At 47.9% G+C, this 17,234-nt stretch overlaps 1 protein-coding gene across 2 annotated transcripts in view; it reads left to right on the plus strand.

The window, feature by feature from the left end:
• Positions 1-17,234, plus strand: part of LOC128915213 (proto-oncogene DBL-like) — a 71,765-nt gene that overhangs the window by 20,302 nt on the left and 34,229 nt on the right. For both annotated transcript variants that reach the window (XM_054215292.1, XM_054215293.1), the window contains exons 5-11: positions 6,249-6,368; positions 7,417-7,533; positions 10,673-10,822; positions 13,476-13,600; positions 14,062-14,176; positions 14,550-14,669; positions 15,849-16,040. In XM_054215292.1, the coding sequence (XP_054071267.1) occupies positions 6,249-6,368; positions 7,417-7,533; positions 10,673-10,822; positions 13,476-13,600; positions 14,062-14,176; positions 14,550-14,669; positions 15,849-16,040 (939 nt within the window). The remainder of the gene's footprint in view (positions 1-6,248; positions 6,369-7,416; positions 7,534-10,672; positions 10,823-13,475; positions 13,601-14,061; positions 14,177-14,549; positions 14,670-15,848; positions 16,041-17,234) is intronic.

The raw sequence follows: 17,234 nt of genomic DNA on the forward strand, positions 1-17,234 counted from the left end.
TTGCAATAAAGAAGTGCAAATAAGCTGAATATGAAATACACAGGGTGGCCTATTTTTCCAGCATGTGTATATGCAATTGCAGCTCTGCGGTGGTGCGTCTGATCCAGAAAAAATGTGTATCAGGCTGTACAGATTTTAGTTTAACTCTTTGTGTCTGTCTGATACACGCTGGTATTACTTGCTCTGGGAAATGAGGCCCTGCTGCCGGGGTCAAGCCTCAGGTTTTGGCAGGAGCATCTCTCCTTACTTCCCTACGAAATCCTAACCAACTTTGAGAAAATTGCAGGTGGGGGTGGTTAAAGGGAAGGGTAGAAGCTCTGAGCCCAGATCTCAAAGGAAGGAGCTTGGCCCCATCTGCAGCATCCTGGCCAGTATCAGCAATAGTGTGGCCAGCAGGACTGGGGCAGTGACTGTCCCCCGGTACTTGGCACTGGTGAGGCCACACCTCGAGAGCTGCGTCCAGTTTTGGGCCCCTCACTACAAGAAAAACATTGAGGTGCTGGAGCGTGTCCAGGGAAGGGCAATGGAGCTGGTGAGGGGTCTGGAGCACAAGCCTTGTGAGGAGCGGCTGAGGGAGCTGGGGGTGTTCAGCCTGGAGAAGAGGAGGCTGAGGGGAGACCTTCTCACTCTCTACAACTACCTGAAAGGAGGGTGTAGCCAGGGGGGGTCGGTCTCTTCTCCCAAGGAACAGGCTATAGGATAAGAGGAAATGGTCTCAAATTGTGGCAGGGGAGGTTTAGGATGGATATTAGGAAAAATTTCTTTATGGAAAGGGTTATCGATTGTTGGAACAATCTGCCTAGGGAGGTGGTGGAGTTGCCACCCCTGGGGGTATTTAAAAGACGGGTAGATGTGGTGCTGTGGGACATGACTGAGGGTCATGACTCATGGCTGGGGCCAGACTCTTTTCAGTGGTGCCTGGCGATAAGACAAGGGGCAACGGGCACAAACTGGAGGAAAAAGTTCTTAACTTTACGAGTGGCAGAGCAGTGGCACAGGCTGCCCAGAGAGGTGGTGGAGTCTCCTCTGGAGACATTCCAAACCCGCCTGGACGCGTTCCTGTGCAACCTGCTGTGGGTGACCCTGCTCTGGCAGGGGGTTGGACTAGATGATCTCCAGAGGTCCCTTCCCACCTCCACCATTCTGTGATTTTGCGATTTTGTGATTCTGTGATGTGGTTTAGTGGTGGTTTTGGCAGCGCTGGGTTAACGGTTGGACTCGATGATCTTAAAGGTCCCTTCCAGCCTACCCGATTCTCCGATTCTCTGATTTTTGGCATTCCACCTTAAAAGCGAGCCCGGCGCTGGGGAGGAGAGCGGGGCTGCCAGCCGGGAGCCGCCGGGGCTGCCTGCCTGCGAGCGGGGCGAGCTCGGGGAGCGCGGCGCTTGCCCACCCTGGCCCCGGTGGCGGTGGCGGCAGGGCAATGGCGGAGGCGAGCCCGCGGCGGGGCGGGCGGCGGGCCGGCAGGGATGCGGTAAGGCTCCGGGCCCGCCGTGCTGCAGAGCCCAAGGACGGGGGGATGGATGGAGGGAGGGAGGGATGGAGGCGGGGGGCCCGCATCGCCGCACCGAGAGGCCTCTTTGTACCAGCGGGGGGAAGATGGGGAGAGCCGGGATTATTGGGAATATTCGGCCAGAGTGGTTTTAATTGAGCATCACGGGGAGTATTTTTAGTAACATCCTCCGTGCGGGCGTTGGGCATCGCCATCCTGCAGTGCTGCTTCTGGAAGGCTTCGTTTCTGGCTCTGGCAGTGAGGGGGGCCCGAGGTAGAATTTGGGCACCAGCGATGCTGACAGCATCTTCCGGGGGTTAATTATGCAGACGGCTAAAATAAAGGTAGATAAAGGCGGCGGAGCGCTTTGGAGTTTCATTTTGGCTCAAAGGGTTGTTGTATGACTTCTCCTTTAAGGGACAGCAGAAAGTCATTAACTTCAGCGCCTGTGTAAGGACCACTAGCCTCAATCTCCATCGCTTAGAAACGAACTTATTGGCAGATACTCTTTTTTCATTTATTGATTTCCAACCCCATGAATGTCCCAGTGAACTGCAGGGAAAAATACTCTCTGAAAACTGAATTCCTAAAATTAGGAAAAAAAAATTATATTAAACGCGTCAGGATGAGATATTCACTAAGAAGGTAGTGGTGCTTTCAATGCATGCCCTTTCTTGTGCTTAATTAGCCCATTTCGTCTGTATCGATTGTATCAGGGCTATCTACATGCTAATAGTTGAGCATGCATTTAAACAAGTTGCTGAACTGGAGCATTAAGGTGTACACATTTGTGTCCTCGGAAGGGGAAGAATGTTCTGAGCGTGGTCTGTGGTCAGTGCGATAGTTAACAGTAGGGAAATGTTGCCAAGTGCCTGAGCTAGTGGAACTGCGCCGATAGTTCTCCCTCTTTCCTGCTTTGCTGCAGAGGAATAGCAGAGGGCAAAGGCTTAAAGGGTTCTTTTAGGTGTTTTGTTACGTAAACCCAAGTTTGTCCAATGCGCAAGATTCTTTGTAGTGTTATGAATACATAATACATAAGGCAAGATTAAGGACCTGTTTGTCTTTGCTTTCTTGAATGTATTATGGGGAAGGGCTTTTTCTCCAGCAGTACCTTCACTATCATTAGAGTTCAGTTTGCAGGTAACTTCTCTACACTTCAGCCCTGAGAAGAGCTGGAATTGTAGCAGTAATTAAAAAAGATACAGTCTCTTCAGGAATGTCATCCCTGAGGAATTATTGATCTTTCTATGTATATATATATAAAAATATATTTTTAATATTTTATCCTTTCTCTTAAGTCTGTAAGAGGGCACAGGACATGGTTTGATTGGTGGATGTCTTTCTGCCAACTTATTTTGTTTTTTCCGTGCTTGAAATGTATTACGTATCATTTGCAAAGCTGTATTTCTTGGGGTTTTTTTAGCTACTCATAAGTGCTGACCTTGATCTTATATATATAAGATCATCTGAAAAATCCCTGAATGCTTTCTAAACTGAATGGAAATCACATCATCTGTCCTGGAAACCTAGCTACCTCCGAGGTAAAACCTATCAAGGAGCAAAAGGAATACGGTTGTGTGTGTATGGGACATAAAGTTGTATCAAAGAAGAATTTGCCTCTGTGAGTGCCAGGTTATGGTCTCTTCTTCTATGTTGGCATCTTGCGTTGGTGAAACCAAAGCTGTCCAAAGACACCTTTGCTCTCAGAGAGGTGGCTCGCACCTAGTGGCTGTTGCAATGTAGTTTTGGCAGGGGGCCCTGCATGCCTCCTGATTGCTGGTCCATCTTCCTGGAGCTGTGGGTTTCCTGCCCAAGGGCTCACAGGAGAAGACATTCAAAATTTGCAGGTTCCCATGGGGCATTATGGTTTGGTGACCGAGGCCCTTCCCCCAGGGAGCCTGCTCTGTGCACGAAGGGTGCATGTCAAGAAGGACTTTACATGTCAAGAAGGTTGCTCAGAAAAGTTGTGTATGCCCCTTCCATGGAGATGTTCAAGGCCAGGCTGGATGGGGCTTTGACCAGCCTGGTCTAGTGGGAGGTGTCCCTGCCTAGGGCAGGGGGGTTGGAACTAGGTGATGTTTAAGGTCCCTCCTAACCCAAACCGTTCTATGATTCTGTGACTTGGAGGAGTAGGAGAGGGCAAAGCTGTCTCATCTCTGCTTGAAGTGCCAAACAGGGTTAAAGGGGACAGAGGATGGAGGGGGATAATGAGATAAGAGCAAGGGAAGGTGCATCTCTGGGTGGCTGTTCTTCTCAAAGATACTGCTGATGCATTTTTCAGGAGGCGGTCAAAGTAGGAGTCTAAAGTTCAGAGACCAGAACGCACTTTTGTATTTCTGAGCTGAAGACGGTAACTTTTCCCAAACTCTGTGGGATTTTGCCATTGGATTCACCTACAATGGACTCATAACCATGCAGAAGGACCTAAAATTGCATCCTCTGAGCTCCTTTAAAGCACTATAAGACCATTGGCTTCACAAGGCTTTGGTTCAAGTCGGCTTGAGCCATCAACGTCAGGGTGCAGGGCCTGTCTTGGAGCAAAAACATCCTGTCCTTTGGGGTTTGCAGCTCGTGGTGGCTCCTTGGTGATATCTTTGAAACCTTGTTGGGGGATGCTACCCTTGTCCTGTCTGCAGAGAAAAGCCCACTGGGAAATGAGCAGGATGTAAAATGAGGCAAACACAGACTTAAGGGTGGGCGTGAGAGAATGACACATGATGGACTCACAGCTCTGCAGGGACGGGCACGACATTGCCATGAACGCAGACGGACAGGTCTCTTCCTGGGATGTGCCAGAGGATGAAGAGTGTCAAGGACTAGCCAGGTCAGCCAACAGGCCTGGAAAGAGCAATAGCAGCGTTTACTGGGTCCAAGGGAGAGCCAGCGTGGTGAGGTGGGGGAGGCAGCCAGCTTCTCTGGGATATGCTGGAGGAGGAGCGTAGAGCTTGCCAGAGACTTTCCAGTGAAATATTAATGCTGTAAATTTTCAGTTCATTGAAAATGTCTCCAAACCTGTGCCAGTTCTGGTGGTGCTTTCCTCAGTGAAGGCTTTTTGCATCCGAGGCAGAGGCTCTTCTCAAAGTGAGGAACCACTCCAGCTCCTTGGAGATACCCAGTAGCCTGTGGATTATTTTCTTTCTAGTAATATGGGAAGCTCAATTTAATAATCCTGAGCAGAGCAGGGTCTCTGAGATAGTGTCTTTTCAGAGCTGCGTCTAGTAGCTGGGTGGTTGGAGGGCCTGCTTGGGGTTGTCTTGCAGGAGAGCTGATCTTCCTTGTAGAGCTAATTAAAGACGCATTGAAGCAGGGAGCTGAACCTGGCTCTCCTGCAGCTTCCCACCCACGCTTTCTTGGGCAAAACCTGACTCAGAGCCATGACTCCATGGCCAGGTTTAGACCTGTGGCCCATCTGCAGCTTAGATGGGGTTGGACGTTGATTCCTTGGGTGTCCCATGGCTGTAGCCATCCCTGTGCGCCTGGGGCTGGCAGCTGTTTTGGAGACGTTGTGTGCTAACCAGGTGCTGTGTAACAGAGGTACAGCTCCCAGGGCCCCGCGCCAGCACAAATGTGTCCGTTATTTAATGGTTTGCTCTTTGTTTCTGATGCCAGATCTTTGTCCGTGGCACCATTCTTTGTTGACTTCCAAAGGGTATGAATTTGGCACTTCATTCACATTAATTTCTGTATTTTTTCCTGCTCCTACTTGAAATAGCAGCAGATCGATATATTGAATTTATGTGGCTTATTTGATCCTAAAAGTCACTGTCCGCCTCTGAGTGGAGTTGTGGGCAATGGAAGCCACAACCTGACCTATCCTACAAAAGAAAACACAGCAAACAAGTTATAACGTGGTTCATGGATGTCAGCTCTCAACTGTGAATCATGGCTTTTTTGACCAACGCTAATGCATGTTTACGGGAGCAGTCTTTGTTTTGAAGGCATAGATTAAGTGCCCTGCAGTGCGAAATACCTAAACACGTTCGTTACTCTCACCTTTGCTATAGACTCTACTATCATCTTTCTTGGAGGATAATGGAGGAGGATAATACAAGGAGAAATATATAGAGAAATGTAACCTGGCCTGGCAGGATCTCAGAGAAAATCATATGTCTTAATTAACTCAATTCTTTGCATCATGCACTTATCCATAATTTAATGATATGACTCCTACTTTCTTAAAAATTCTTTTTCATTCTCAAGCACCCTTTTCACAGATCTATTTAAAAACACACCTGCCAACCATATGCTTGTGGAAAGGCTCCAGCAGCGTAGACAGGAAATTCCAAATTCTTACACAAATTAAATGTTGCCTGGTAATTAGCAGGGACAAGAAGAGTACGCTTGATGCAGTTATGGGATGATTAGCGAGTTTGGCAATAAATTCTGCATCCTCAATCTGTCTGTCATTCCCCTCAATGTTCCGGCCTTCTGTTCCCCGCTGAATTGTAATTTCACTCCCCAAGTTATAACACTGAACACAATATATAGTATTAAAGTTTATAATAAGGTGGACGGCTGAAGTCCTGCCTGCTCCAAAGGGCAGAGGAACTGCGCAATGCTCCTGCAGGTACGTCCCGTATCTCTAAACCACTTCCATTGTCTCCCTCCTCTTTTGAAACTAAGAAAAGGCTATCAGGGGCAATCGGAAAAAAAAAATACTCAGATCTGAATGATTTCCCCTTTTTTCAAGACATTTAAAAGCCGTTGTTGGACCTGCCACATCCCCATGTTGAATGTCGTCTCTGTTTCCTTGCAGGCATCTTTCCCAGGGAACCTGCACTTGGTGATGGTTCTTCGTCCCACGGGGTTTTTCCAGCGCACCTTCACTGACATTGGATTTCGGTTCAGTCAGGAGGATTTTCTACTCAAGTTACCGGTACGAGTGTGCGGAGGTGGTGTGCCTGGGCGGGATAGGAGGCTGCCCGCACTCCTCAGGTCGGGAAGGTGACACTGTCCCACTCTGCAGGCACCCATGTGAAGAGTAACCGGAGTGTCTCTGCCAGGAATGCCTTATTTCCACCAAATTTCTCTCCACCAAATTTCTCCTGTAGCATTTTTCACCTTCTTTGTGTGCAGTTTTCTCCCCACAGAGCTTGTCCGTGGTGGTGGGTGATGGGCTGCTGCCTCTGGGGAAGATGAAACCATACTCAGAAATTTGTTTAATGGCTGGAAAGTCAAAAGACATGTCTAGTGAAGCTTTTGCTATGAATTCCACCCAAAATCACCATTATGATCTCAGTGTAAACTCCATGCCAACATCACGTTGGTATTTGTTTCTAAAATTGCTACTGAAATGGTTTTGTAGTCTCAAGTCAAAGTTTCCAAGACTTTTAAAGCCACCTTGATTATAGGGCATAATGAGAATAATTAAGAGAAGGGAAATACATTTATGGAATCTAAAGTTGACACAATTACAAACCCACAAAACAAACCAATGTTTTCCTTTAGGAAATAAGATGATTTTCAGAAACTTTGCATTTTTCACCCTAAAATGGTTGTCATTTGCACACGACATGAGTATATATTTCACAAAAACTCATGAGTATATATTTACGTGAAATTGGCCGGTGCTTCATGATGCATTAAAATGTATATATTTTCCCAGAAATACCCTGGGAAAAACCTGCAAAAAGCTGCATTACCTTTGCTTTCAGCTCTGTTCTGCAGTCAGATACTGCAGCATCTCACAGTGCTTTGCATGGAAGGAAGAAAGCACCTGGGAGAACAGGGTTGGCTTACAAAAATGGTCAAATACATCAATGAAAAGCCATGTTAAGCCATAAGCATAAGAAGAAAGCCATGCTGTAGAGCAATATTTAGAGCAAACCCAGTTTTTTGATACATAAAATATTTGTAGGCTCGAACTGTGTGTGTCTTGAGGAGAAGTGATGATCAACCAACTAACGGTGTTGCCTTGGTTGTAGGTTGTGATGCTGAGCTCCGTTAGCGACCTGCTGACATACATTGATGAGCAGCAATTAACCCCGGAGTTTGGAGGCACCCTGGAGTACTGCCACAGCGAGTGGGTCATCTTCAGGACTGTACGTACTGGGTGCCTGGGTGTTGGGGGTCAATTGCGGAAGGTTTTCTGTAAGGCAGCAGGCAACGGGGAGCTGGAAGAAACCCCTGAAGCCAACTGCATTCCCTTGATCAGATGTGCAAAGGAGTCAAGTGGTGTTAGGCACCTGATGGGTTTGTAAGGGAATTGGATGATTAACTCCCTCAGGCTCCTTTTGAAACTGCTCTCGAAAGATCTGTCTTCTTAAGTCTTTATTAAAATTCTCTTACTGGTAGGTACAGAATAGACTTTTTTTTTTTTTTAATAACGATTGCTTCGTGTGATTAATATCACAAATGTGTTTGGGAACCAGGGCAATCACAGAATCACAGAATGGTGGGGGTTGGAAGGGACCTCTGGAGATCATCTAGTCCAACCCCCTGCCAGAGCAGGGTCACCCAGAGCAGGTGGCACAGGAACGCCTCCAGGCGGGTTTGGAATGTCTCCAGAGACGGAGACTCCACCACCTCTCTGGGCAGCCTGTGCCAGGGCTCTGCCACCCTCACAGGAAAGAAGTTCCTCCTCATGTTGAGGTGAAACTTCCCATGGTCAAGTTTGTGCCCGTTACCCCTTGTCCTGTCACTGGGCCCCACTGAAAAGAGCCTGGCCCCATCCTCCTGACACCCACCCTTTCAGTATTTATAAGCGTTGATAAGATCCCCCCTCAGTCGTCTTTTTTCCAGACTGAAGAGACCCAAATCCCTCAGCCTTTCTCCATGAGAGAGGTGTTCCAGTCCCCTTGTTATCTGGGTAGCCCTTTGCTGTCCCCTCTCCAGCAGTTCCCTGTCCTTCTGGAACCGGGGAGCCCAGCACTGGACACAGCACTCCAGATGTGGCCTCCCCAGGGCAGAGCAGAGGGGGAGGATGACCTCCCTCCACCTGCTGGCCACACTCTTCTTGATGCCCCCCAGGATGCCATTGGCCTTCTTGGCCACGAGGGCACATTGCTGGCCCATGGTCATCCTGTTGTCCACCAGGACTCTCAGGTCTCTTTGCACAGAGCTGCTCTCCAGCAGGTCACCCCCAACCTGTCCTGGTGCAGGGGGTTATTCCTCCCCAGGTGCAGCACCCTACACTTGCCCTTGTTGAATTTCATAAGGTTTCTCTCTGCCCAACTCTCCAGCCTGTCCAGGTCTCTCTGGATGGGGTCACAGCCTTCTGGTGTGTCAGCCACCCCCCCCCAGCTTTGTGTCATCAGCAAACGTGCTGAGGGTGCACTCTGTCCCTTCATCCAGGTCATTGATGAACATATTGAGCAGGGCTGGGCCCGGTACTGACCCCTGGGGAACACCACTGGTCACTGACCTCCAACTAGACTCTGTGCCCCTAATCACCACCCTCTGAGCTCTTTCAACCAGTTTTCAGTCCACCCCACTGTCCATTCATCTAACCCACACTTCCTAAGCTTCCCTATGAGCATGCTGTGGGAGACCATGTCTAACGCCTTGCTGAAGTCAAGGTAGACAACATCTACCACCTTCCCCTCATCTATCCATCCAGTCGTGCCATCATAGAAGGCTATCAGATTAGTCAGACATGATTTCCACTTGGTGAATCCATGTTGACTACTTCTGATAGCTTTCTTTTCCTCCACATGCCTTGAGATGACGCCCAGAATGAGCTGTTCCATCATCTTTCCAGGGATGGAGGTGAGCAATGAGAGAGCAGCAGTGAGATTGCTCTCTGCATACTGACCAAGTGCAGAGAATTCAGAAGATTTCCTTTTATTATTTTTTTTTCATTGCAAAAATTTTCCTTTGATATTAGCAGGGATCAGGCATTTAGTTCCCTTGATGTGCGTTTCTATGCTTCCTGTACGCTCCTAGTTTTCACTGGGACTTTGTCTGCCGGATTAATAGCGGATTGGATTCCCAGTTACCTTCCCAACAGATCAAAGCACTAACGAATAATGTGCCAGACGTCCTTGTGCCCCTTGTCCTGCAACATCATCCACACCAGCAGATGTGGAGCTCAGTATAAAGGCAAAAGCACAAGACATTGTAGCTGGAATAACTCAAGCCATTGCTTGTGCCATTAACTTTGTGCCAGTTTATGCTTGATGCACTGCTAAGTTAATGTTTTTTTGGTTTTTTTTGAATTTTTGGCTCTTAGTTTTGTTCTTTTGCATGATGTGTTAATGTGATAATGGCATAGCACTCACATTTGGAGACAAAAATGACAAAATGAATGACAAAAAATGTTAATCTAAGGAAAGGATAGTTTCTAGACCGTGGCTGCATATGGTAGATCAGTGTCTGTATGAAAATCTTCTCTCAAAATTCCCTTGTAGTGTGCTCATAAAACATTTCTTGCAATTTCCATGGAAAACAGGCACTGCTTAAAGAAAATACAAATTCTATCAGCTACAGTTGAGTTTATTACCCCATTCTGAGAAGCAGAGCCGGAGCCGTGAGCGGGTCTGGGAGAGACCCACCTCACCCCATGGGGTGGGATCCATCTGGCGCCCAGAGCTCCCAGTGGCTGCCTGGGATGTGCTGGGGAGGTACCAGCAGCACTCACTTCCATCCCGCTGTCTCCAGTTTGTCACCAGCATGCTGTTTAGCTCCCTCCCTCATCCTCTTGGTGAAGCTGTGGATGAGGTGGCCGTGATGCCAGACTGCCTTGTAACCCACCATTTGGGCTTGCAAAGCTGGAAACATCCATCATGAAGAACCCAAATATATTTCCAAAGCCTTACTGCCTGGAGGTGGTTCCCAGTTAACCAGAGGAGAAAAATAATACAAGAGGGATTACAGGAATATGGGAGATGGATCCTATGGTGGCTTCTGCTATAGACCTCCAATATGTGGTAGGGAAAATCTCAGAGTGCACAAGAACAGGCAGCAGAAAACAAAGCAGGAGGTGTCTCTGCCCAGTACTGTCCTTATTTAAGTCTGTGGAGCCAGTCTGCACCACAGGCCACCTGGCCACACGTTGGTGGCCACTAGCTGATGCACTGCAGCACACACCAGCTCCGTCTGGGGTGGACATCCCACCCACCCCTCCCAGAACAAGCTGTTGGGCTCCCCTGCAGATCTCAGCCGTGGCTCTTTGTGCACTCTTACTGAGCCGTAGGAACACCTTGAATCCCAAACTTGATTGCAATTATTGGCTCCCACCAGGCAATCGAGAGTTTTGCACTAACCGTGAAGGAAATTGCGCAGATGTTACAATCCTTTGGCACAGAGCTGGCAGAGACTGAGCTACCGGACGACATGTATTCCATCGAGCGCATCCTGGCCCTGCGCACGGAGAAGTACTACCAGCTCAAGGTATGTCCCAGCGGTGGCTCAGCCGCACGTTTCCAGCCCCAGTTTGCGCAGCAAGATGGGATTTCTGGGGTTTGGCTGCCTGTTTGTTTGGTGCCCACTCCTCCTTCCCTCCCATGCATGTTGACAGACAAAATAAAACACAGCATGACTATTTCTGTATGTTAGCCTTAGATTTGCCATCCACTCAAGCAAATTACCCTGCCGGCATCCAGCAAAGTGTCTCAGCTGCCGCCTCCTTGCTGGCTGCGGGAGGTGGCATCTGTGTTGTGCTCCCCCTCAGGGGCTCTGCAGGTCTCACTGGCAGGAGGGTGGGAGGCTTTGTCACCTGTGGGATCCTGCCCTTGGGGGGGTGTCCCTCCGCTTCACCCCCAGGGCCGGAAGAAGCTGCACCCAAAGATGACCAGCGGGCCTGGAGGGGTGGTTTGTCCCCAGGTCCCTCCGCCTGGTGCAGCGTCCCCGAGGGGGGGCTGTGCTGGAGAGCATCCAAGGCAGAGGGTTCCTGCTACAGAGGGTGCCTGATGTGACCCCTGTCTTCATGTGAGCCTTCATGTTTCATCTTAAACAACACTTGTGTCTTTAATATTTTATTTTTTTTTCCCCCCACCAATTAGTGATTGCGATTACAATTATTACAGGAGTTAGGGGATGCTTTAGTGCAGCCAGCTGCTGCTAGATCCAGCCGTTGGCTTTGCTTCTCCTGCACCTTTCTGGGGGACAGCACAGGCCTGTCCCCAAACCCTCACTTCAGAGACGATTCCCATGTTAATAGCTGTGCTGTGAGGCTGAAGAATGAGGTCCTTTCCTTTATGACAGGATTCATTTACATAAGTCAAAGAAGTGTATCTATTTTCATTTATAATCATTTGTCACCCACGTGACAGTGGGTTCCCAGAAGGCTGCCTGTAAGAAATATGCACAATGACATCCAAAGTGTGCTGTGTGTAGGCATAAACGTATGCGCGTATGTGTGGAAAGTCTTATTATAGATACTGCCAGTAGTCCTTTATTTCTTCTTCGAAGGTGAAGCGAGCTGTAGTATAAAACAGCAGCTACATCTATTGCGATACGACCTACTGACTTAAACTTCACGCTTAGGACTGTAGCCAAAGCGTAGGGGGCAAATATCAGCTAAGCAGTGTGGTCCTGTATATAAACCGGTGGGTAATACATGCTCTCCTCTGGGGAGAAATAAAACACATCATGTGTTTTCATTTGCATATAAAGCACAGCAGTGCTCGGTACAAGGCATCTGTTGCTTTTAATGCCCCATCTATTAATTTCAAATATCAAAAGCACTCATTGGCTTTTGACTGAAATGAAGTCTGTTGGCTGCTTTTTTTTTTTCTTTTGTTCCTTCTAAGTCCGTGAAAGATGAAAGCAGACGAGAAACCGGGCTCAGATTTTGGTGGCAGCAAGCCACAGGATCCTTGTCTCTCTCATGACAACCCCAGGACTGGTACAGCCGATTCCTGAATTCAAATAATGAGTTGATCAGAATAATTTATATAGCTGTGATACCAAACAGGAGCAGGTTGCGAACGCAATGCAAAAATGACAAATTAATTAAACAGAGTAACTAAGAAATTAACCTCTTTGATATACTGAGTGGGGAAAAAAAATCAAGTTAACGCCTGTTTGACAGTTGAGCTACTTTGTCGTACGTATAATGAAAGGCTTTGAATCACAAGGGGAATGCCAGGCTCTGGGGAGTGAGATGCGAGAGGATGAAACAGCGGCCACCTGCGGTCCAAAGCACGCTGCGTAATTCCCCTTCCTTTTGGATGGGGAGGGGGTTGCCTTGGGGTCACCTTCCGTGATGTTTTAGTGATAGGGATGCAAACCAGCAGTGGACACTTTGTGTGTGGGGGAGGAGAAGCTCCTGTGGCCGTGTCCTTCTGCTCCTGTGCTGCTGCCCTGAAGATGCTGTTATGTTTAGGTTGCTGTGAGCTATCTGGGACAGGCAGACATTTAAGCACAACTGTGCTTTCTGAATCTTTTCCCTAAAGTGTTTTTGCTGTTGTTTCTCTTGCAATAGAAATCTGGCCATCTCCCAGGATGGGCTCTCCCTCCTTCAGGAGTTGGCTCTCCAATGGAGCCATGCAGAGATCTTTCCTTCGGGGCTTCTTCCAACTCAGTTCATCAACTACATTTGTTTTCTCCTACCTTCTCACCTTTGCATTTGGTCTGTTTTTGCTGAAAATAATTGACTGAATGCACCTGTTTGCTTTGGGGCTGAGCTCAACGTGGGACAAAGCACCTCAGTTGATGCTAATGAACACACCAAGGGCTCTCACCTGGGTCTCAGTCCCAGCATTGCACCACTATGGGATGCTCTTCCCACAGCCTCCTTTGGTGACCTGGATGGAGAAGCACAGCCTCCAAGCTGCAGAAATAACTTGCTTGAATACATGAAATTTGTAGATAGATATCTAATACAAACCCTCCTGCTCACCAGGAGAGACCTGTGGTAATGCTGTCCTCCTGCCTCTTGAATCGATGTGCAGTACCCAGCATTAAGGGGACTAAAACGTCTGCTGGGGGCCCTGTGGTCTGGTGGTGCCTCATTTCGTAGAGGGGAACTAAGGCAGGGGAAACACGAAAGGGCTTACCTCGCGAAAAGTAGCCTGAATCAGAAATGTTTTGCATTGTACAGGAAGATATTACAGCAGTCACAAAAGAGGGAAACTTGCTTTTGAGCAGTTTTGAAGACCCTGACGCCGGGGAATGCAGTCAGGACCAGCACTGCGAGAGGCCTGGGGACTGGGAGACTGTGAATCGGTGAGTGCACTGTGTTCCCAGTTTGCCTGATTTTTTTGAATGGAAAAACTCAAGGTTTTTAAGTGTAGATGTGCTGTTTAGGTCACCTGTCAAACAGATAAAGACAAAGATACCAGAGTTTTGCTCCAGACCCATCAAATTGCTTTGACCTGCTCTGATTTTCTCCCCCCACTGAGACGATGAGGCTGTGGAGCAGCTGCAGGGTTCTCCCGTGCCAGGCTCCCAGCTATTGTTCAGATAAATGGAGGCAGCAACAACAGCTTCACACAGGTGCTGTTATCTGCAGTGAAGATTTCATTAAAATCCCCCTGAGATCTTCACAAGTCATATATATGCACCCATTGACTTCTCCTGAGAGCTTGGGTCCAGAAGACCTGAATAGGTGATCTCTAGGGCTTGTCCATCTCTGCTTGTCCTCTGTTTGCAAATTGTTCCGATCCTATCCTTTTTCTGTCCTCCAGGTTACTCGGTCAGCTGCGCGAGATGGAGACAGCTTTTGATGGCTTCTGGGAAAAACATCAGTTAAAAATGGAGCAATATCTGCAACTGTGGAAGTTTGAGCAAAGTTTTCAAGAGGTATGATCAGATGCGTTTCTGTTGGCAGAAGGAAGAGTTGGAGATGAAAAGGAGGGGAGAGGAGAGAAGTCATTATGCTTTTTATTTTGAGAGTGTTTAATTTATGCTGCTGTTCCTTGACTCTGGCAGGGCTAGCGAGCCTGGGGAGACCACTGTGCTTCCTCATTCAGAGCTAATTTAGGTATCACTGCCCTGCAGTCGCATAGATTTTGCTGACAGAAGCATCTTTGAATTTAGAAATTAGTTCTTGGACACTAGTTTTATTATTGGATTTAGCAGTCTTTGCTAAAGTGTGATTAATTGTGGTCTGAGAGTGATTTTTTTCTGCCTGTGCTTTGTATCCTTTTGCAGCAGTCTTCTTCTTTGTGTCTAGGTCAAGAATGCCATTGAATTTTTAATGGGTCAGCAAGCGGAGCTGCCCGACACTGGTGACAGCGTCCCCCAAGTAAAACAGAGGCTCAAGGACCTGGGTCACTTTGATGGTATGGCTCAGGTGAGACAATCTTTCACAGAAAGAGGCACTAACGAAACACGAGAGGCGCATTCTGTGTTTGTGGTAGGAGGTGCTTTCTGAAATTGCCTGGTTCTGGTGTAATTTGTTGGTAAGTAGCTGCACAGAAGGATTGATTTCACGTCTTTGCTCTGATCACTCTGAAAGCCAGGAACGAGGTATTTAATTATCATAGTTAAAATAAATTGCTGAGCCACCGTGAAAATCCAGAACAGATAAATGTCTGAACATAGGGGAGGTGTGGGAGTTAATGAGCTGGAAGAAGAATTATTTATATGTGAAGTGCTTTAGCAGTGCTAATAGGCAGAGACTTGTTACCAGGCGCATAGAGAGGCAAAAAAAGTTGCTATCTTGACGTGTCTGTGATTTGAACGTAACATATGGATGAAGACTAAGAGCTGTAGGGGGAAAGAAGAGTGGAAAGAGATGATTCGCAGGAGCCCGACTGAGGATGTGACTTCTGCAAAGGGGTGTACTTGGCACGTGGGCCAGGGTCAGTGGAGAAATCCTGAGGGATCTGGACACAACCCCCAGAGGCTTCTCTGAAAAGAAGAGCCCTATGGGAAAGGTCTGAGCCTTTTTGGCTGTTGGGAAGAAATGTTTGTGGAGGGAGGGAGGGAGGAGGAGCAAAAGGCCAGGCAGACAGGGAGCAACAGGGCAGGGGTCCCAGCAGAAAGCCAATCCTGGAGAAGACGTGACTGTTACACCAACCAAGATGTGCAGAGGAGATGGCATGCTCTTTGCATCAAGCTTTGCTGCAAAGGGCCTGGTTTATTTTCACCATAAACCTTAACTGCTCAAATTCCCTTTCGCACTCTACGAGCATAGTGTGCCTAAACTGGATGTCGGCTGCAGTTTCTTTTAGAGTGCAGCTCCTGGAGACGACAGCAGTTCATGGCCAGCAGCCGTTCCTGGCATTGCGTGCTTGGTGAAATACTGCTTTCTTCTTCATCCTCCTTTTGGATAGCAAAATTTTTTTTTTTTCCCCGATGATGGATGCCATTTTATCCTGCGTAAGCCACCCATTCTGGCTGCGCCTAATGGCAGTCATCCCCGTGTGTCCCTGAAACCTGGTAAGATGAGAAAGTGCACGTTGCTATATGTAGATATTTTGGCATTATCTCAGTAACTGTGCAATCCATTCTCTTCCTTTCGCTGAAGGATCTGATAGGGAAGGCTCAGGTGGTGATACTACACGGACACCAGCTAGCAGCAAATCACCACTATGCGCTCAACTTAATCTGCCAGCAATGCAACGAGCTGCGGCACCACTCCGATGTCTTGTCCGATGAGATCAAAAGGAAGCAGATGCGACTGCAGAAGACTTTGGATCTTCATACCCGCCTTCAGCAGGTAGAGTTCGGAGACACCATGCCCTCAGAAGTAGATAGTTAGCTTCTCCATGGGGTTAGCCTCTCCACTGCTTAGCTGGAAGCATCTGAAATTTGCGGTTTTGTTTCATCATTTTATGGTAGGAAAGTGTTCCCCAGAGGCTGGAGGAGTGCTTCACCCCTCACTTAGCTGGCGAAGTTAGCAGATATCTCTGGTGCTGTGAATAGTCAGCAGAAAGAGGTGGGCATCTCCAGGGGGAAATTCAGAACACCAAAGTTCAGCTGCTCTTGGTCATACTTGTGTGCTGCATCCATACATTAATTGACTTTTGAAGTTTTCATACCCAGTGCAATAGAGGTAACACTTTCAGATCAACTCCAGCCCTTTTTGCTTAGCGATTTATTAAGAATGAACATAGCTGACTGTAAAATAAGGTGACAGATTGGTAGATAGGCGCAGCTGCTGTGTGCTAGCATGGAAGTGGAGTCATGTGGCTCCAAAGCTCTTTGATATCTTAATCAGCATCAAGTATTCATTTAGGGAAATTCGCGCTAATTAGGCCAGAAGGCACGCGGCTGTAATAATGCTTGAGGCCATTAAGAGAAGCAGTGAAGGTTGACCCTGTTCCATTTCACTGCTTTTGTGGGAGTAGGGAAGTTGTGTTGTTTTTTTTTTTTTTCTTCTCCTTGGGCTCCACTTCAATATTGTGTTAATCTGTGGGGATGGAGGATTCGTTGGCAGCGTCCTCTCCTGGGCTCCTTGCAGTCCTGGTCCGTGCTGGTGATCTAGCCCATGGGTCTAGCCCAGCGTGCTCCTGCTCTCCAGGGCTTTCCTTCCCATTCACAGCGCTGGAGGTCCTCAGTTCTTGGCTGCAGCATCTTCTCACGCCTGTGCACACCACAGGGTGCGAGTGCCAACCAAACCCCAGCCTGGTGTTCAGCTATTACCTGTGCGTGTCAAATGTAGAACGTAAAACTGCGATTTGAAATCCTTATTTTTTAAAAAAAAATGAATGCAATTCCTTTGATCATTCCTCGCAGTGCAGGTCTGCACCAAGCCAGGTGTTTAACTCAAGAAACCTGCCTGTCTCATCGTAAACTCTGTAGTGCCCCCTTCAGCTTTCTGAGTTGGATAAATGAAGATCTGCTTGTCATTTGGTTCAACTATGCGCTAAATAGTGCTTCTGTGTCAGTTAAACCACTGGTTTTACCCAGG

This window comes from Rissa tridactyla, chromosome 9 (assembly GCF_028500815.1).
Source record: "Rissa tridactyla isolate bRisTri1 chromosome 9, bRisTri1.patW.cur.20221130, whole genome shotgun sequence".
In the NCBI taxonomy this organism is placed as follows: domain Eukaryota; kingdom Metazoa; phylum Chordata; class Aves; order Charadriiformes; family Laridae; genus Rissa; species Rissa tridactyla.